At 21.8% G+C, this 18,922-nt stretch overlaps 8 protein-coding genes across 8 annotated transcripts; 3 read left to right on the top strand and 5 right to left on the bottom strand.

The window, feature by feature from the left end:
• Window positions 1–524: 524 nt before the first annotated feature.
• PY17X_1329100 (splicing factor 3B subunit 2, putative) lies at window positions 525–2,873 on the top strand (the record flags this gene model as incomplete). Its single annotated transcript, XM_022957119.1, has 3 exons — window positions 525–614; window positions 761–872; window positions 1,069–2,873. The coding sequence occupies 3 exons, from the start codon at window positions 525–527 to the stop codon at window positions 2,871–2,873; spliced, it is 2,007 nt and encodes a 668-aa protein (XP_022813589.1).
• Window positions 2,874–3,636: 763 nt separating this feature from the next.
• Window positions 3,637–4,944, top strand: PY17X_1329000 (meiotic nuclear division protein 1, putative; the record flags this gene model as incomplete). Its single annotated transcript, XM_022957118.1, has 7 exons — window positions 3,637–3,775; window positions 3,856–3,925; window positions 4,028–4,081; window positions 4,179–4,263; window positions 4,415–4,566; window positions 4,729–4,815; window positions 4,917–4,944. The coding sequence occupies 7 exons, from the start codon at window positions 3,637–3,639 to the stop codon at window positions 4,942–4,944; spliced, it is 615 nt and encodes a 204-aa protein (XP_022813588.1).
• A 938-nt stretch (window positions 4,945–5,882) lies between these two features.
• Window positions 5,883–7,298, top strand: PY17X_1328900 (MORN repeat protein, putative; the record flags this gene model as incomplete). The annotated part of the gene is made up of 4 exons (XM_022957117.1): window positions 5,883–6,041; window positions 6,166–6,784; window positions 6,961–7,097; window positions 7,233–7,298. 4 exons carry the CDS (start codon window positions 5,883–5,885, stop codon window positions 7,296–7,298), a joined length of 981 nt encoding a protein of 326 aa, XP_022813587.1.
• A 733-nt stretch (window positions 7,299–8,031) lies between these two features.
• Window positions 8,032–8,235, bottom strand: PY17X_1328800 (ribosomal protein S28e; the record flags this gene model as incomplete). Its single annotated transcript, XM_719303.1, has 1 exon — window positions 8,032–8,235. One exon carries the CDS (start codon window positions 8,233–8,235, stop codon window positions 8,032–8,034), a length of 204 nt encoding a protein of 67 aa, XP_724396.1.
• A 1,625-nt stretch (window positions 8,236–9,860) lies between these two features.
• Window positions 9,861–10,412, bottom strand: PY17X_1328700 (uncharacterized protein; the record flags this gene model as incomplete). The annotated part of the gene is made up of 1 exon (XM_719304.1): window positions 9,861–10,412. One exon carries the CDS (start codon window positions 10,410–10,412, stop codon window positions 9,861–9,863), a length of 552 nt encoding a protein of 183 aa, XP_724397.1.
• A 1,208-nt stretch (window positions 10,413–11,620) lies between these two features.
• On the bottom strand, window positions 11,621–13,705 carry PY17X_1328600 (conserved Plasmodium protein, unknown function; the record flags this gene model as incomplete). Its single annotated transcript, XM_022957116.1, has 3 exons — window positions 11,621–13,235; window positions 13,401–13,548; window positions 13,651–13,705. The coding sequence occupies 3 exons, from the start codon at window positions 13,703–13,705 to the stop codon at window positions 11,621–11,623; spliced, it is 1,818 nt and encodes a 605-aa protein (XP_022813586.1).
• Window positions 13,706–14,413: 708 nt separating this feature from the next.
• PY17X_1328500 (conserved Plasmodium protein, unknown function) lies at window positions 14,414–16,305 on the bottom strand (the record flags this gene model as incomplete). Its single annotated transcript, XM_022957115.1, has 5 exons — window positions 14,414–14,492; window positions 14,820–14,886; window positions 14,997–15,043; window positions 15,164–15,249; window positions 15,412–16,305. 5 exons carry the CDS (start codon window positions 16,303–16,305, stop codon window positions 14,414–14,416), a joined length of 1,173 nt encoding a protein of 390 aa, XP_022813585.1.
• A 756-nt stretch (window positions 16,306–17,061) lies between these two features.
• PY17X_1328400 (apicoplast ribosomal protein S10 precursor, putative) lies at window positions 17,062–18,475 on the bottom strand (the record flags this gene model as incomplete). The annotated part of the gene is made up of 5 exons (XM_022957114.1): window positions 17,062–17,137; window positions 17,275–17,548; window positions 17,677–17,798; window positions 17,943–18,139; window positions 18,329–18,475. 5 exons carry the CDS (start codon window positions 18,473–18,475, stop codon window positions 17,062–17,064), a joined length of 816 nt encoding a protein of 271 aa, XP_022813584.1.
• Window positions 18,476–18,922: the final 447 nt, after the last annotated feature.

The raw sequence follows: 18,922 nt of genomic DNA, 5'->3' as shown, positions 1-18,922 counted from the left end.
TATTAGCATATTTTTATATCAATACAAATATTTGATGTAGAAATGAAAAGGGAAAATACCAAAAAAAAAAATATAATAAAAAAAAAATACAACTCATGTATTTATAATATCTCGTATTATATTATTTTGTTTGATAAATAAAAAGAATTAAAAATTCCGCATTTTTATTTTATCACCATATAATCATTATATTTTTATATTTAATATTATCCATAATATGATCACTAATAATATTAATGTTACTCTTATATGTTTCCCCAGCTTATGACATATTCCAATTTATTTTAAATTGCGAATGTTGAATAGTTTTAATTTTTAATTATATAATAAAATGAAAAAATTAAAACATCCCATGTTTTTGTTAAGGAAAAAACGAACAAAAAATAAAATATAATGCTCTGAGGAAATATAAAAAGGATTCAAAATACGTTAATATTTATAAACATAAAATAAAAACGTATTGGGAGGGTGAATAGATCATACATAATAAATAAAGTATAACATAATAAATAAAAGTTTAACCAATGGCTGTGTCAGACTTAATAGATATCAAGAAATTTAAGGAGCTTAGGAGAAGCGATCCTATAAAAGCCAAGAATCTTATGAAAAAAATAGTATATAAAAAAAGGATAAAATTAAAAATGCTTTTATACTCCTAATAATATATTTTCACCATAAGAAATCACATACACAAAGAAAAATGATATGATCACATTCATATAGTTAAAATATTTTTAAATCATTATATTTATTTTTGTAGAAAAAGAAAAATGCAAAGAAGTTAAAACAAGAAAAAAAGGATGAATTACCAAACAAGCTACATGATGCAACTGTCCCTAAGCATGAAGTATATGCTGAATATGTAGAAGAAGGTATTATAGTGAATGAAAAAAAATCGTGATAAAGCTTCACTTTGTTTAAATATGTACATATTACATACATACATTTGTTTACTTGAAAATGCGCTTAAATTGTGATACACTCTTCTGACACATAAAATTGAGCATATACACTTAAATACATCGATATACTTTTTTTGGTCATTACCTATCCATGTGCTTTTCACAGAAATCGATGAAGGAATGATGGAAAATTTTGAAGACGTATATAAAAGGTTTAAAGTTGTTAAAGAGAATGAAGGAGAAAATGAACATCCAGTAGAAGAGGATAAAAAAATTATTATGGATGAATTTTATACAGATAATGAAGATGAAGAAGAAGAAAAAGAAATGAAAAATAATGAATTTATTTCTAAAAAAGCATTGAAATTATTAAAAAGACCATCAATAATGAAATTAAAAGAATTTGCAACAAGACCAGAACTTGTAGATATATGGGATACAACAGCTAATGATCCATATTTTTGTGTTTGGCTAAAATGCTTAAAAAATTCGGTTCCAGTACCCCAACAATGGTGTCAAAAAAGAAAATATATGCATGGGAAAAGGGGAATTGAAAAGTTACCATATGTTTTACCACCATATATTGAAGACACGAAAATAAGTGAAATAAGACAAGCTATAAAAGAAAAAGAACAACAAAAATCTTTGAAGCAAAAAATGCGTGATAGAGTTAGACCAAAATTGCATACCATGGATATAGATTATCAAACACTCCATGATGCATTTTTTAAATATGCAACAAAACCAAAGTTAGTAAAATTTGCGGATGTATATTATGAAGGAAAAGAATTTGAACTAAAAACAAAAAAATTTAGACCAGGAGTAATATCTGAAAGATTAAGAAAAGCTTTAAATATTCAGCCTAATGATCCATTACCTTGGCTAGTTAATATGCAAAAATATGGCTTACCTCCATCATTCCCATATTTAAATATTCCAAGTCTAAATGAGTTAACCAAAGATATGAATACAAGGAATATTAACAAAACTGGTCAAAATACAATGTTTAATGCTAATAATCCCAATCAAGAAAATGCTGGATTGCCTTCTTCAGGTGTTGGTAATGGCACTACTTCTGATTTTACTGCTAACCAAAATAGACAAGGCACTAATTTAAAAACAAAATATGAAAGTGTTGATGAGTCTGGAAATATTATTTATGGCAATTTTATATCACAGAGAAACAATGACACAAGTAATAATAAATATGCAGATGAATTTTTATGGGGTGAAATTTCTGAACATTTCGAAAGTTCTGAAGAGGAAGAAGAAGAAGAAGAAGACAATGAAAAAGGAAGTAAAGATGACGAAATAGTAAATTCAGATGATGATGAAAAGAAAAGCCGAAATATTGAATATAAGGATAAAAATAATATAATGGATTATCCTGAAAATATAAATTTAAGTGATAACTTAAATGATGATTTATTAAAAAATAATTATGCTCAAGGTACTTATAGTGTAGGAGCAAATTCAAAAATGACTGGTTCGTATACTCCATACATGGAAAATGGTTTAACATCGGTCGATTTAACTTCATTTGTACCAGGATATGAAACACCCAAATATGGATATAATAATAATTATATAAATGCACAAAATTTTAAACCATATACAGTTTTACAAAGAGAGGAAGTACCTATATCTCAAAATAATTTATTTTCGTCAAATGCCAAGTATAAAATTAATCCACCAATACAACATATTAGTAACACTCCAAATATATCCGAAGCAGGAATATCAACACCTTTTACAAATATAGGCATAGCTACCCCACATATGAAAAATGAAATAGGAAAGGGATTGAACGCTAACACAAATAATTCCACTATTGATGATATTAGAAAAGAATTAAACAAGTGCGAAGAAACATCAAATAAAATTAAACTTATGTCAGCGCAAGTCGATAACCCGAAAAAAACTACAAAAGATGATAAACAAAAAAAAAAAAAACGATTCTTCAAATTTTGACCACAAAAAAATATATACATGAAATTTTGATCACAAAAAAATATATACATGAAATTTTGGTCACAAAATATATACATGAAATTTCGTCACACGGATGCATATGAAATGTATATAAAAAATTTGTTATAATTACAAAAAAATTACATAATAAGGTTATTTTTTTAATTAGAATTTTGGAATTTTTTTTATGTTTTGAGGAAATTCAAAATTTTCTCAATTTTTTTATAATTTTTATTCCTTATTTAAATATTATAGTTTCATTTTTTTTTTAAATGTACTATTATTTTTTTTAAAGTATTGGTTTTACTATTTTTCACAATGTCTAATATAAGACAGTTATTCTGTTTATTCTACACACATAATTTATTTTTATTTTTTTTATATATTAGCTAGCTAATTTTATCATAGCTAATCCATTAGACAACTTTATTATTTTTCGCTTTTTTTGTGTATATTGAAAATGAATTTTTGGTAATAAATTTACATAGAAAAAATTTTATATTGATTTACATACATATAAATGCTTGTTAAATAATATACTATTTACTGTGTAAAAACAAAAATAAGCATATTATGTACAAATAGTGTATATACACCTTACTATCAAAAAGCTAATTGTTTTGCTATATTATATGGTATAGCATACAAATAAATTGATGATACATATTTGGAAATAGTAAAAGAGTTTATAACAATAGTAGCAATATAAATCTAAGTATAAGTAACTGTAAAATATTACATTCTTATATTTGAACAAATAATAATGAAAAAAAAAGGGAAAAGTAATGAGGACAAAAAATTAATTTTATATGATATTATGCTTGAAAGTGAATCTTTTTTTATTTTAAAGGAATTGGAAGCCTTAGCACCAAAAAAGGGAATTCGATCAATCTTTGTTAAAGGTTAATATATTTCTATCTGCATAATTAATACTTTTATTTTCATTCTTAATATTTTTTTTTTTTGTTTATAATTTATATAGACTTAATTCAGCAATTGATTGATGACAACAAAATAAAATCTGAGAAAGTTGGATCACAAAATGTTTTTTGGTACACATATTAATGCATAGTCCCTATTTAATAACACTAAAAGATGAAATTCATATATATGAGCTTATATTTAATTGACATTTTTTTCTACATATTTTTAAGGATTCTAAAAACTGAAGAATCTTCTATTCTACAAAATAAATACCAAGAATTGAAGTATTTAAATTTTCTTATAATAAAGAATCTCATTTTTTCATAAACATTTATAGCTACCTATAATATATATTTATATTTATTTATATAATTTTTAAAGAGATAAAAAAGAGGAATATGAAGAGATGGCACAAGCAGAAAAAGAAAACTATGCTGAATTAGAGAACTCATTATCTTTAAAAACTGTAATGAATAAAGTTTATATTATTGTTGTGTCTATATGGTCATTTATTGGTTGTTCTTTCCTCTCGTCATTTTTTTTTTAATTTATAAATATTTTATCGTGGATATATATACTTGCATAAAATGACAAAAGAGGATTTTCTGTTTTATCAGGACGAACTAAAGGATACATTGAAAGAAGTTAAAAATGTATTGGATAGCATAGAGATTAAAAAAAGTGAACTTGATAAATTAAAAAAAACCGATATAAGACAAATAGAGAAAATGAAAATCCAAAGCAATTTTGCTACGGAATCTATAGAAAGGTGATGAAAATATGCGTACATATATATATATATATGCATATTTTAGATTCGATCTGTTTTAGTGGGCATCTCAAAGTTTGTGTACATGTGGATACCTTTAAATGCTTTTGTAGCAATGATTTTATATTTTTTTTTTTTTTTTTTTTTTTTTATATTTGAAAGATGGAATAATAATATTTTCTTATTGAAACAATGGATACAAGATCGAACTAAAAATTCAGGAGATGTTGTTGACAGATTATTAGGAATGTAATTTATATTTAAAATAATATAAATATATATTACGCAAAATATTGTATAGAAATCCATATAGCTGTTATTCATTTTTCTTCAATTTTTTTTTATTTTAGAAAAGACATATTTGATAATTGGAATTAAATACCCGTATGACGTCCATTATAATTCTATATGTACATTATGCAACTATATTGTATATTATATATTATATACTATATATGAAAATGTCGCTTTTTATATAATATAATTATATGTTGAGATAGTGAAAGTATATTCAAGGATGTATTGTAAATGTAAATGGATGAATATGTGTGTGCATATTTATATATATGTGATATGGAAAAATAATTAGACTAACACAACTGTTAGATTGTTTTTGTAAACGTAATTAGACTTCATAGTATATTAATAAAGTTTTAAACACTTAAAATATTATTATATTTAAAAAAGGAAAATGAATAAAGGCAAACGAAATATATGAACTTTCCATATAACAGGTGTAACAATGATCTATTATATATATATATATAAAATAAAATAAGCAGGGACATGCATGTGTGTATGTTTTATTTAAATAAAAAAATATAAGCATATTATAAAGTCCATTCATCACTTTATAGATTTCTTAAAAAAAAATTCTCTGTATTAGCAATTTTATAGCGATAAAAAACTGTGAGAATATAAAAATGAATATTTTTTTTGGTCTTGTTTTTTCACCATAATTATTAATTTTGCTTTAGTAACAATACATGTGCTTAGTGTATTTTTTTCTTTTTTTTTGTCATAGACAAATATATTTAATTTCACTTTAAACACGAAAAAATCATGAATAAAAATTAAATAAAATTGTAATCCGAATTAAAATTGAATAGACATATCTACAATTTTAATAATTTTTTTATGAGGACATGCTACATTTTCTGATAAGTGTACATATACACATAATATATTTTTTTTTAAGAATTAAATTTTTTGATAAAAATTGTTTTTACTTTTTTAAAGTACATTTACGTCGTTTTTTTGTAATAAATAATTTTTTTTAATTTTTATATACATATATTCCCAAATATAGCTTTAAAATGAAATGCTGTTGTAAATCATCGACAAAGACAGGAACGAGTAGTAAAAAAAGTAAACCAAAAGAAAACATTGAAAAGAAAATACCAGTTGAGTGTGATAATCTCCCAATTGAAACCCGTACATTAAATGATGGATCAATTTATGTTGGAACTACACTAGTACGTTTTCATACAACTCATATATATGCTTACTGAATGTAAATATATTATCCCAAAAGAAGGCCCAAAAAAATGATATTTTCTATGTACATTTTTTTTTTCACTCTTTTTGTTATTTTTACAGGATGGAATGATACACGGTAAGGGGGTTTTAAAACATAAAAATGGTGAAGAATATGAAGGTGAATTTTATAATGGAAAAAAAAATGGAAAAGGGAAGTGGAAAGATTTAGAAGGAAATACTTATGAAGGACATTGGAGTAATGACAGAAAACATGGTCATGGAATATATAAAACAAAAGAAGGTTTTATATATGATGGAGAGTTTGAATTAAATAAAAGACATGGAGTAGGAACTATAACAACACCTGATAAGACAAAATATATATGTTCTTTTGCTGACGATGTAGAATTTGGAGAGGTGGAATTTTTTTTTGCAAATGGAGATCATGCATTGGGTTATATAAATGATGGGTATTTGCATAAAAATGGAAGATATGAATTTAAAAATGGAGATATTTATGTTGGGAATTTTGAGAAAGGTCTTTTTCATGGAAAAGGATATTATAAATGGGCCGACTCATCGCATTTTTCTTATTATGAAGGTAATTATTTTCAAGGAAAAAAACATGGAAATGGAATACTTACCTCTATTGATGGCACAATATTATGTGGTGACTTCAAAAATAATTATATAGATGGAGAATTTTTAACTATTAGTCCTCAAGGAATTCAAACAAAAGGTACTTTTTATTCATATATTATGAATGTAGGATATATATTTTGTTTTCTCTTCTTAAAGGGAAATAATGTGTCTTCGTCTTTTTCTCATCATAATTATAATAATTGTCTACTTTTATTTTATTCACCATTATTCAATATTTTTTAATTTTCCTTCCCATTATGCTTTATATTTTAGTTCTGTATTCAAAAAACAACCAAGTAAAAATTTTAGAAAAATTCGAAGAAAAAATAAATATAAAGGAATTTTACAATCAAACAGAAATTAATACTACCATTTTTTCAGACCCAGAGTATTACAAAAATTTATATAAAGTAAGCATTAAAGAGATAAAAAAATAAAACAATAAATTCCATTAAGCATTGTCATTTTTTTGTTTTGTATATATTATAAGTTAATGTTTTTCCATAAATTTAAACATGTTTCTATGTATTTCTTTTCCTTTTTAGATACCTGAAAGAAAGAAAGCCATGTTTCGAATTCAAATAAAAAATTCACAAGTCAAAAAAAAATAAAATTTTAGAGAACTACAAAATGACGAAAAATAATTCGTCGCTTCCTATTTTGTTCGCTTTATGGGAAATATATAGGGGCTCGTAAATAGCCCATCTATTATTAATCCACACTTTGATATACTCAAACACATATAGAGATTATAACAAAATAGGAATCATTATAAATTACAATTTTCCCTTGTATAATAAATATGAGTGACAATACAATTTATCTAGTATTGTCATAACAAAACCAGGAGCATATATACATATATATATGCATTATTCTTTTTCATTTATATTTGATTAATTGAAAAAAGTTTTGTATCAAATATTTGATTTTTTTTTATGTGTGTATAATATATAGTACATATGTATGAATATAAGTATATACATGACAAGGAACTTTTTTTTTAAAATTATGCCCAGGAGAAAAAAATATATACGATAAAAAAAAATAATACAGAATAAATAGTATACGCATGTATATACATTAATTTATATTTTTTATGTAAATGATAATTAAAATAATTCAGTTTTACTTAGTATATAAGAAAACCAAAAAAAACAGCATAATTTTTGTAAAAAATTTTACTGATTCTATGTTTTCCGCTTTTCCTTAACTTGACTCAACTCAGCTCATCTTTCTGTGTATTTTTAGGGTTAAACACAATAATTAACGAACTAATACATAAATTATATGGTATACATATAGAATATATAGTATTCGATAATATTGTGAGAAACCTCAAAATTAACGTAATCTTCTTGCTTCTCTTTCTGTTTCTAATAAAGCTAAGATATCACCTTCTCTTACTGGACCTTTAACATTTCTAATTAAAAATCTACCAGATAATTCGCTATCTCCCATAAATTGTGCCCTTACTTGTATGACACCTCCTCTGCTTCCTGTTCTTCCTAATACTTTTTCAACTTTTGCTAATTTTGATTTTTCCATTTTTATGTAATTTAAATATAATGTTAAAAAATATGTTGATAAATGATTTTTATTTGTTTAAAAAATATTTTTTTTTTAAATTAAATATTCATAGATATATTATTTTTCTGTTTAATTATTAAAATGGAATTTATATAATAATTTGTTAAAGTATCTTTCGAAATTATGTATTTATTTCGTTAATTATAGTATATTTTGTTTTATTAATATTTTTATTTATAATTTTAAATTATTTTATTTATTCTGCAGTTTATATATTATATATATTTTTTTATTAAAAAATGCAATAAAGCACATAATTATATATGTATACTACTTATTATATATAATAACTGCTTTTTTGTTTTTTTTTGAATTTTGAATTTTTTTTAATATATAATAAAATATTGGCAAAAATATTACCCTTGTTTCATTTATATTATATGCACATATTTTTTCCCCTATATTATAAAAAAAATAAAAACAAATAATGTAAATTGTTTACAAAGAAATTATATTTGTTTTGCGTACCATTTATATATACATATAATATTACCTTTATTGTTAATAGCCTTAAAAAAATTGTCCCCCATAAATTGGTGATTCAAGTGGTATGTATAAAATGAATAAATAAATTAAGAACAAAAAATAAATGTATTTCATGATAATATAGAATACAAAATGAAAAAAATATATAATAAATTTTAACATTTATTTACATTTTTATTTTATTATTATTTTTCCTTTATTAATATAATTTACCATAAAAAATAATATTGAACAATTCCTTATAAAAGCCTTAAAATTATATAATAGGGCTAACCAAATTTGTTGCAAAGTACATATTTTGTATTTTTAATTTTCTTTTATTACGGAAAATAACCCAAATATATAGATAATTTTTTTTATTCTAAAAATATATAATTTATATTCTTAATTTTTGAAAAAGCACGATTTCCTAAGACATTATATTCAAATAATAAATATAGAAAAACAAAGTCAACACTAAAAAAGTTAAAATATTTTAATATCATTTTCCATAATGTACTGTCAAAAGATTGACATATATGTAAATATATATATATATGTACATATAAATGTGTGAGGGATTATTAAAAACATAAAATAGGGTTAATTAATACAAAGTTTATTATGAAAATATCATAAAAACAATAGCAAATGGATATACATTTTTATAACATATATACATATCATTGTTTTATTTTGAGAAAAATATTGTCCTTTTTTTCAATTTTTCGATTTTATATTATTTGCCACTTTTTCTGTTTTCAATAGTGTATAGTCATTTTCTTTAATTTTTATATTGTAAAATAAACTAAAAAATTATGTTTTAAAATATTAGCAAATTAAAAAGGTTGTATTTAAGGAAAATTATAAGTTATTAAAAAAATAAAAATATATAAAGAAATAACCAATTATATGAATTATGCATGTACAGAAAAAAGGTGTGATGAAATAAATAAGGTAAATTTTTATAAAACAATTAATATAGACTTAAAAAATATGTTAATTATTATGGTACACAAAAATGAAAAAAAGGAAACACAAAAAAAGATATAAGTTTAGTATTGATTTATTTTATTGTCTTTCTTTTTGACTAATAATATATTTTAAAAAATTCATGTTTAATTTCCTAAAAGTTCGTAATCATCTTTAGATGCTTGATGTTTTTGTATATGTTTAAGAATTTTAGATCCATCTGCCCATTTAATATGATCTTCTAAATTTCGATTTATATGAAAAGCGGGATTATTAATTACATCATTTCCTACTCTCACATTTCCCTGTTGAATATATGTTATAGCTAATTGAATATTCTGAACAAATTTTAACATAAAAAGCATTACTGATAATCTTCTTCTACAAAATGATGAAACAGATAATTTTTCACATTCAGCTAAACTTGATTTGCAATTTATTAAACCCATTTCATATAATTTATCCAAAAGCTCATTAGTCATTTTAATACGAAATTCATCATTTTCTGGTAATAATCTTAATTTAGATACTAATTTTGTAATATATCCACATATTTTATTATATTTTGTATAATCTTCTCTATTTTGAATTACATATCTTCTTAATACTTTAACTTCTCTTATATTTTTCGTCCTTTTCCAATCATAAAAATTTACTTTTTTTAACAATTTTTGCTCATGATATTTCAGTTTTCTCATTTTGGAAAAATATTTATATTCACTTTTTCAAAAAAAAAAAATGTAAATAGCTAAACTAAATGTTGTATTATTTTCGCTTAAATAATTTTGAACAAATTATGAAATAAAGCTTAATTCTTCTATATATCAATTTAAATATATAAATAAATATATAAATATATATATAAATATATAAATTTGTGTAACATTATTCGTATTTATGTGATTGTAAATACAAAAATGATCTTTCTTAAAAGTTAGTATTTATAATAATTTCATTTTTTGTCTTTCTATTTATAAATGCATATATATGGACCCACAATATAATAACATTTTATTGGATATAATTTTTTTATAGAAAATTGGCTGAAATTGTTTATTTTATGTTATTTACATTTTATTATAAATTTGGATTATTATTTTATAAGTTATATTTTAGTATTATTTTTATTATTTTATTTTTTTAATTAATATTTTTCAGTAATGCCAATAAAAAAACTTTTATATTCGTATTTTTAAATGAACAACGGGGAAAGAGCAAACAAAAATAAAAAATTATAATTGTAGTTTTATTTAATCGAAATATTACAGTTTTTTTAACAAAAAAATTGTGAATACTCAAAAAAAAAATTATAAAAAATAAAATAATTAATTAATATATAACTGCAAATATAAAATCTTATTATTCATTTGCAATTGGTAAATCGCTTTAATCACAACAATAATAAAAGGGTGATAAAAAGTGAAAATGCATAATGAAATTAGCAAACATAGAAACATGATAAAAAATGAATAAGCAAATATAGGTATGCATGTATGGATATATATAAAGAAAGATATATGCATATATATAAAGAAAGAGATAGAAAGATATATGTATACATACAAACTTATCCGCATACCCAATTTATCCAGCAAATTAATATGCATTAGCCGTTGAGCCTATTAAAAAGGTTCACGTCTTTATGAAACATGGATATATTATGCTATAATGATAATAAACTATAAACAAATTTAAGGTAATAACATATCATTAATGTTATTACATATGCATAAATATATTTTTATGAATGTGTCCATTTCAAAAGTTGTATTTATTTTATTTACTTATTTTTGAAACCCAATATTTCAGTATACTATAAAACATATGTTTCGGTAAAATCGCTTTAAACATATTATATACATAATGTGAGGGTTTAGTATATAATTAATCAAAATATATAAATTATTTATATATTTGTTTTTTTCTTTCCTAAATTATTTTGTTTACCATTTATGACAAAATTGGGTCTTTTTTTTTCTCTTTCGTTAAAGTCTACAGTTTTTAATTGGTCATTTTTATACATTGCAACTTCACCAATATTATCAATAAAATTTTGAAAATCTTTCGAAAAAATAAATTGTGTATTAATACTATCAAATATGTTATCATTATCATTATTATCCTTATCCATATTTCCGCGGTTTATAGCTTTATAATTTTTTGCAGCCTGTTGTAAATATTCATCTATATCTTTATCTTTATTTTGCAAAGGTAATTTTTTTATTTCTTTGGAAAATCGGTCTTTAATTTCGTAATTATTACCATTACTAGTACTGCTAATTTCTCGATTGTTATCGCTATTATTTATGACATGTTCAGTATTATTTCGAATTATTTGTTGATAGTTTTGAGCTGATTCTGTTAGAAATGTGTCAATATTTTTTGGCTTATCATCTGGAAATATATTATTAAGGATATTTTCTTTTGATCCCGTTGGCAAATTTATATTTATAGATTTAGTAGAAGTTGTAAGAGTATTTCCATAGATACTATATGGATTGTTATAAAATGTTTCTCGTTTATTTTTATCAAAAATATCATCATTAATTTGACTTTGACAAAATTGATTATTACATAATAATTGTATTTGGTTATAAAATTGATCTTGATTTATATTTTGTTTAGCACTTTTTTGTAAGATATCATTATAAGTGGGATCAAATTTAAGACCTTCTGAATATGTCAATAATTTAATTGTTGATTTGTTCGATAATTTAAATTTATTTAAAAATTTACAAATATAAAAAAATTGATTTTTTTGTATTGGCATATTAATTTTATAAATATTTTCTCTTAATAAAACACCCTTAGGATAATTAAATACACCTTTATATAATTTAACTTTAACAATTTTTTCAATACTAGTATCATTTAACATATATCCATGTGTATCAAGCCAATATGATTTATAATTAATTTTTTTTTTTTCATTAATATTAGATTCAACAATATTTAAAATAGTTGCTTTCATAGAACAACGAGGCAAACAATAGACATACATATTTGTACATATATCATTTAAGGGTAATACTTTATAAATATTAATATTAATTTTTAAATGCATTTTAATTATATATTTATAGTTTTGATTTTTTATTTCATTTAATATATTATATTCATTATTTAGTATATTAAATTTAAACCCAATACAATTGAAATATTTACAATCACTGTCATCAAATTTTGATTCTATAATTGTATCCATATTATCTCCAATATGTATCCATTTACCACTTTCTAAATATTTACAAACTAATGTAAATTGAATTATATAAGATAATAAACATTTTTCTATTTCCCCATAATTTTTGTTTACAACATTTTCTAATTTTAATGAAATACAATATTCTTTTTTTAATTTTTCAATAATATTTTTTAAAATCATATTACTTTCATTGTCATTATTATAGCACAATATTATTTTATTAGACACACAAGTTCCCATTATATGATTTTCACTTTTCATTATTATATATCTTGTAATTTGAACACTATTTCGTATTGATGTGCCTTGGTCATCTCTATAAACATTTTTTTATTTTATAAAAATATTTTTTACAATTAAAAAGTGTATACTGAATATATATTAATACATGAAAATACAATTATATTTTTTTTATTATTATATGCAAATAAGTCTAATAAAAAATAACAATTAAAATTTTTCCACTTTTTTTTTACATTACCTTATATCAAACAAATACCTTGAAATGACCAAGTCTTCAAATAATAACTCTAGATATAAAATAAAATCATTTTTCTCCAAATTGTTATTTGGATACATTCTCGAATTGTGTATTTCTTCATTTTCTTTTGCTTCTTTTCTTATGGACGCTATAAAAAGTGGAAAGGTTTAATAAGGAAAAAAATATAAAAACAATTTTAAAAAAAAATTATAAATTATAAATTAAAATAACTGCAAAAGGAATAATATACCTGTTATAATTTGCTTTTGGTATGCATTTGATAAATTCCCATAACTTTTATTCATCTTTTTTAACCATATTTATTTTTGGACAGACAAATAAAAGTTACACACACACAAAAAACAAAACAAAATATAATAATCCCATGATAATCTACATAAAATTAAAATTATAGTAAAATAGAATATCCTGCAAAGTACATAATTAAACATAAAAATTTATTAGTTTTTTCATATATTTATTTTTTTAACGAAATTTCTGTAAATAACAAATTATGTAGAAAGCGGTATGTGAACAAATGGGTTAATGGTCAAGTAACGAGCGAACAAATTAATGATTAAAAAAAAAAATTAATTTAAAAAATAAAAATTTAGTAAGACACAAATGTAGATTTCGAGTGGAAATACATTACATATTTACAAAAAGAAATAAATCTGAGCTGGAAATAACGCCGTACAAAAACGGTGAATGTGTGGATCCATTAATATATGTATATATGTATATATATATGTATGTATATATATATACACGATTCTAATATTTGGCTAATTATTCTTAAATATTATTTTGTGCGTTTTTAGGCGTATGTTTAAGTGATATATATTTAAAAAATTACAATTTTTCATATTTGTGCTCATTAACAGTTTGTAAGAAATATAAAATTATAATTATAGTATTATTCAGTGAATACAATCATGGATATATGACATTTACAAAAAAAAATACAAGCATATAATAAATGCATATGTTATGGCAATGTTTCGATATACAAATTACAAAAGTGTAATCGAATTTGTTTCGAAAACGGGTTGTACAAAGTAACACAAATGAGTTCCATTCAGATTATATTCTCTTAAAAAAAAAAAAAAAAAAAAAAATTAAAATAGCTAAATAAAATAAAAAAATATTACGAAATAAAAAAAATTAGTAAGAGGAGATACACTATATTAAAACTAGCAATGTAACAAATTATTATATTTATAAAGGGCTTAGATAAATAAAAAAAAAAATTATCGATAAAAGCACTTTTCTCATATATTCGTTGTACACACGACTTAACCATATTTACATAAATTTTAAAAATATAACAATAAAATATAAGCATATAAAAAATTATGAAATTTAGCTATTAAATAATGATACATATATGTGTGTATATTTATAAACAGTTTTATTTACTTTAAAGTAAACTGAAGACGTAGCACACCATTTTCTTGAATATCCAATCTAATGTAAGAACTTATATCTGGTAAAAAAAATAAAATAAAAATAATATAGTAAAAAAAGCAGGTATAATATATATTCCCTTCAATATTGAAAAGGTTATAGATTATAAATAAATGTATATATAATTACTTAGGGCTTGTGGAATTTTCGACAAATCTCGCACTCTATAATTAAATCTGAAAGGAAAAAAAAAAAAGAAAAGACAATGAATAAAAAATAAAAAAATTAAGAATCAGTTAAAAAGAGTAAAATTACATTATATGGTTCTCAATATGTACGTATATAGACAATATTACTTTTGTTCTGTTATGATTTTAAAATCTTCAAAATTTTCTTTTGGCATCAAGTTAACTGACCTTTGATAATTTTTATTCTTCGTTTCCTATAAAAAATATGAATGCATATATAATTAAATAAATCCAAGGAATATTAAATTAGTAACTATTTTACTTTTGTAAATAAAATTCAATTTGTAGAAAAAGAGGGTTTTATTTATAATAAAGCAAGTAGTCATATAATATATATTTTAATATTAAATATTTACGATTTTAAGAATTGATGTTTTATCATCAACATAAGGATTTATATAAAAAGTAATATGATCATCATTATGTCTAATTAAATATTCTAGATAAAATGAAAAAATTGTTGATTGCAAAATAAAATAAGTATAATCATTATTTAAAAATGTATGCTTTTCTAATTTATATATCTGATAATAATAATCTACAATTATACTTATAAAAGTTTCTGATGTATCACCATCCTCATCAATTAAATGTAAAATTAATTTTCTGTCTATATAATCAAATTTAATATTTAATATAACAGGATCTAAAAATTCTAATGCACTTAATAATTTATATGGAGACACAAGAAATTCAACAGAATTTTTTATTTTATTATCCATTTGATATATATTTTTTCTAATATAATATTCGTTTTTTTCATTTTCAGTATATTGAACTTTAAATGGAGATACAGATTTTAACTTAATTACTTCTTTATTTTCATTGTCTATAATATGTGTTGTAAATAAATCATCAGAATTAATACTTATCGATTCATTTTCATCATAGTAATTTACATTATTATATATATTTGACTTTTTTTTTTTTTTTTTTATATTATTATTTGCATTTTTTTTAAGTTTCGTTCCATATTCTTCATTTTCAAAAATGTTATAACTAGCAAAACAATTCGAATCTATAAATAAAAAACAATATATTTGCTTACATTTAGATAAACTTCTAAGCATTAGACCCTCATAAAATAAATTAAATAAAATATAGTTGTCCAATTCTACATTATTATTTGTAGATTTTTTGGATTTCATACTATTTTTATTATCGTCAACATTTAATAAAGCTAATGCATTTTTAAAAAAATTAACATTTTTAACTGAAAAATTATAGCTAGTTCTTATTTCATCTTTCATCTTTTTTTGACAAAGATAACTAAATAATGGCTATTATTTTTTTGGGGGGAAAAATAATATGTAAAGAAAAGAACGAAAAAAAATAAAAAATTTTGAAATTTGTTGGAATTTATTAAATATGCACATTATTAAAACTGTATAAACATTGTAAAAAAAAAATAAAGTATATTAAATTTTATTTAATATAGAAAAAATATGAAAAAAATAAAAAATAAAAATAAAAAGGATGAAAAAATACGATTATTTTATAAGCTCATATATTATTGATCTAGTATTATCCGAATGGTTCACAATTTGTATGTCGTGTGTATCATCATTGTTCTATTAATACATTATTTATTATTTTTTTTTTTTAAATTAATTTTTTATTTTACAATTCCTATTTGTAGAATAATTTATGAAAAAAAATTACATACAGATTTTAGTTTATTCGTAAAATCGCAATTACACTTTTGTGTGAAATTATGTATATGTTAAAGAATTCAGTGGTAGTATAGCGATTCATTATTTTTTTTCGAATTTTTTATAACTATTTGGGCATTATTTGGGAATTATTTGGGCATTATTTGGATATTATTTGGGCATTTATTTATTTTTGTTATTTTTGTTATTTTTGTTATTTTTGTTATTTTTATTTGGTGATGTTGCAAAAAACGAAAAACCTAAATTCATTATTTTATTCAATCAACCAAGTCCCATGATAAAATACGGTCAAATCTTTTGATTTTTTCCACTTTTATTTTGACATATACTTAGCTAATCAAAAGAAAGAGATTCAATTTTTTTCATTAGTTCTTCATTTTCATGGTACCATTTTTTTTTTTCCATAGTCCTATAAAAAATAATAAAAAAGGGAACGAAAAAAAGGAACAAAAATTATAAGTGTATTAATTAAAAATATTATATATATTTTTTTTTGCACACAAAATAAAATATGTTAAACAAATAACTATAAAGTGATACACTTACTTTTTGTAGTAATGTTGCAGTATCTCTAAAGGATATTTGTATAAGTCAAAAAAATTTCTTGGTAGTCTTACATTCATATATTTGGAATTTTCTAATAATAAATCCACATATTTTTTTTTTTCCTTGGCATTAAGTACATTAGTATAATATTTACTAACGTATTTTTTTTTTCTTAAATTTTTAAGGTCTTCTTTTTTTAAGCCATTATAATTTTCCTCAAAGTAGTACTCAAATCCGACAAAGCGAGGCAACTTTACTGATAAAAAATTAGTGACTATCCAAAAAATAAGATGAAGAATAAGCATAGGAAATAAGGACAAAATAAGGACGAAATAAGGACGAAAATAAGCATGGGTGAACAAACTTGCACACAAGTACGACCATATCATGTTTGTTACTTACATTGATTTTTTTTTAAACTAATTGAGGAATTTAAAAAAATATCTAATTTACAACCATACTGTTTTATTTCAAATTGTTCCCTGCTGTCCTTGTCAACATGGGGTGATCTTAAGAAAGTAAATCTGCGGAAAAAATGGAAAAGATGGAAAAATTGGAAAAAAATGGAAAAAAATGGGAAAAATTGGAAAAAAATACATTCCCAAATTAGCAATTTACTAAACTAGTGAAATAGACGAAATGGTAATAGCACGTTTCGTTATATTTACCGTTTCCTTATCGTTTTTTTGGGAATTGGTCCAGAAATAATAAATTGTGGATATTGGCTAATTTTTTCTTTAATATTTAAAACAGCTTTTTGTAAATGATCAGAAAAGTATGAATCCAAAACAATCCGAAGGTGATAATTGTTTTGCCACTTTTTTATAATATCTAAATCTTTTAGATCACTATAAACTTTTTCTTCCTATGAAATGAAATAAATAAGGGGAACATATATGAAAAACTGATTAATAATAATAATCAAATAATTTGTAAATATTTTCTTCGTTCTTTATATTATCATAAAATAAAAAAGACTCTTGAAATTTTCATATATAAATAAATTACAACAAAATGAATATAATGTACAAATATATTTTTCTCATTTTATTACATTGTTGTAAATTCTTGTGATTTTTCTCAGTGGTTTTATTCTTTTGCAACGAAATGAAGTTTTTTGTATTGGCTTGATTTTAAAAGCATCACTAATATTATAAGTATAGTATACTATTAAAAAAATAAAATGAAATTTCAAGTTCATTTTTCTATATATGTACTTGCTTCAATATTCCATTTTTCTCTTTTTTATTATTTCATAATGTTATAATACAAAAAATAAAATTCTTCCCCTAGAATGTATAGCATTTATGATGCTAATTAAATCTTAGGTATTAAAATCACATTTGCTTTATTCTTTTTTTTTTTTTCATTTTTTATGTTTTTCAAACTTATTTAATCGAAATGTATATGTATATATGTATATATATATAAGTAAATAATAAGTCAAATTTAATACTATAAAGTTTTACACATAAAATATTATACACAGCTGAATTGTCCTAAGAAAGTTCCATCCCACATTTTGAAGACCAATTCGTGTATCTATGGATATAGTAGCTGTGGCTTGAACTTGTGTATATTATAAACAATTTAGAGGAAATTTATTTTTTTAATTGTATTATTTTTTTAATTATATTATTTTTTCTTG

The sequence above is a fragment of the Plasmodium yoelii genome (assembly GCF_900002385.2).
Source record: "Plasmodium yoelii strain 17X genome assembly, chromosome: 13".
Lineage (NCBI taxonomy): Eukaryota > Apicomplexa > Aconoidasida > Haemosporida > Plasmodiidae > Plasmodium > Plasmodium yoelii.
The sequence above is the reverse complement of the archived record's forward strand: the minus strand, read 5'-3'. Positions and strand labels throughout refer to the sequence as shown.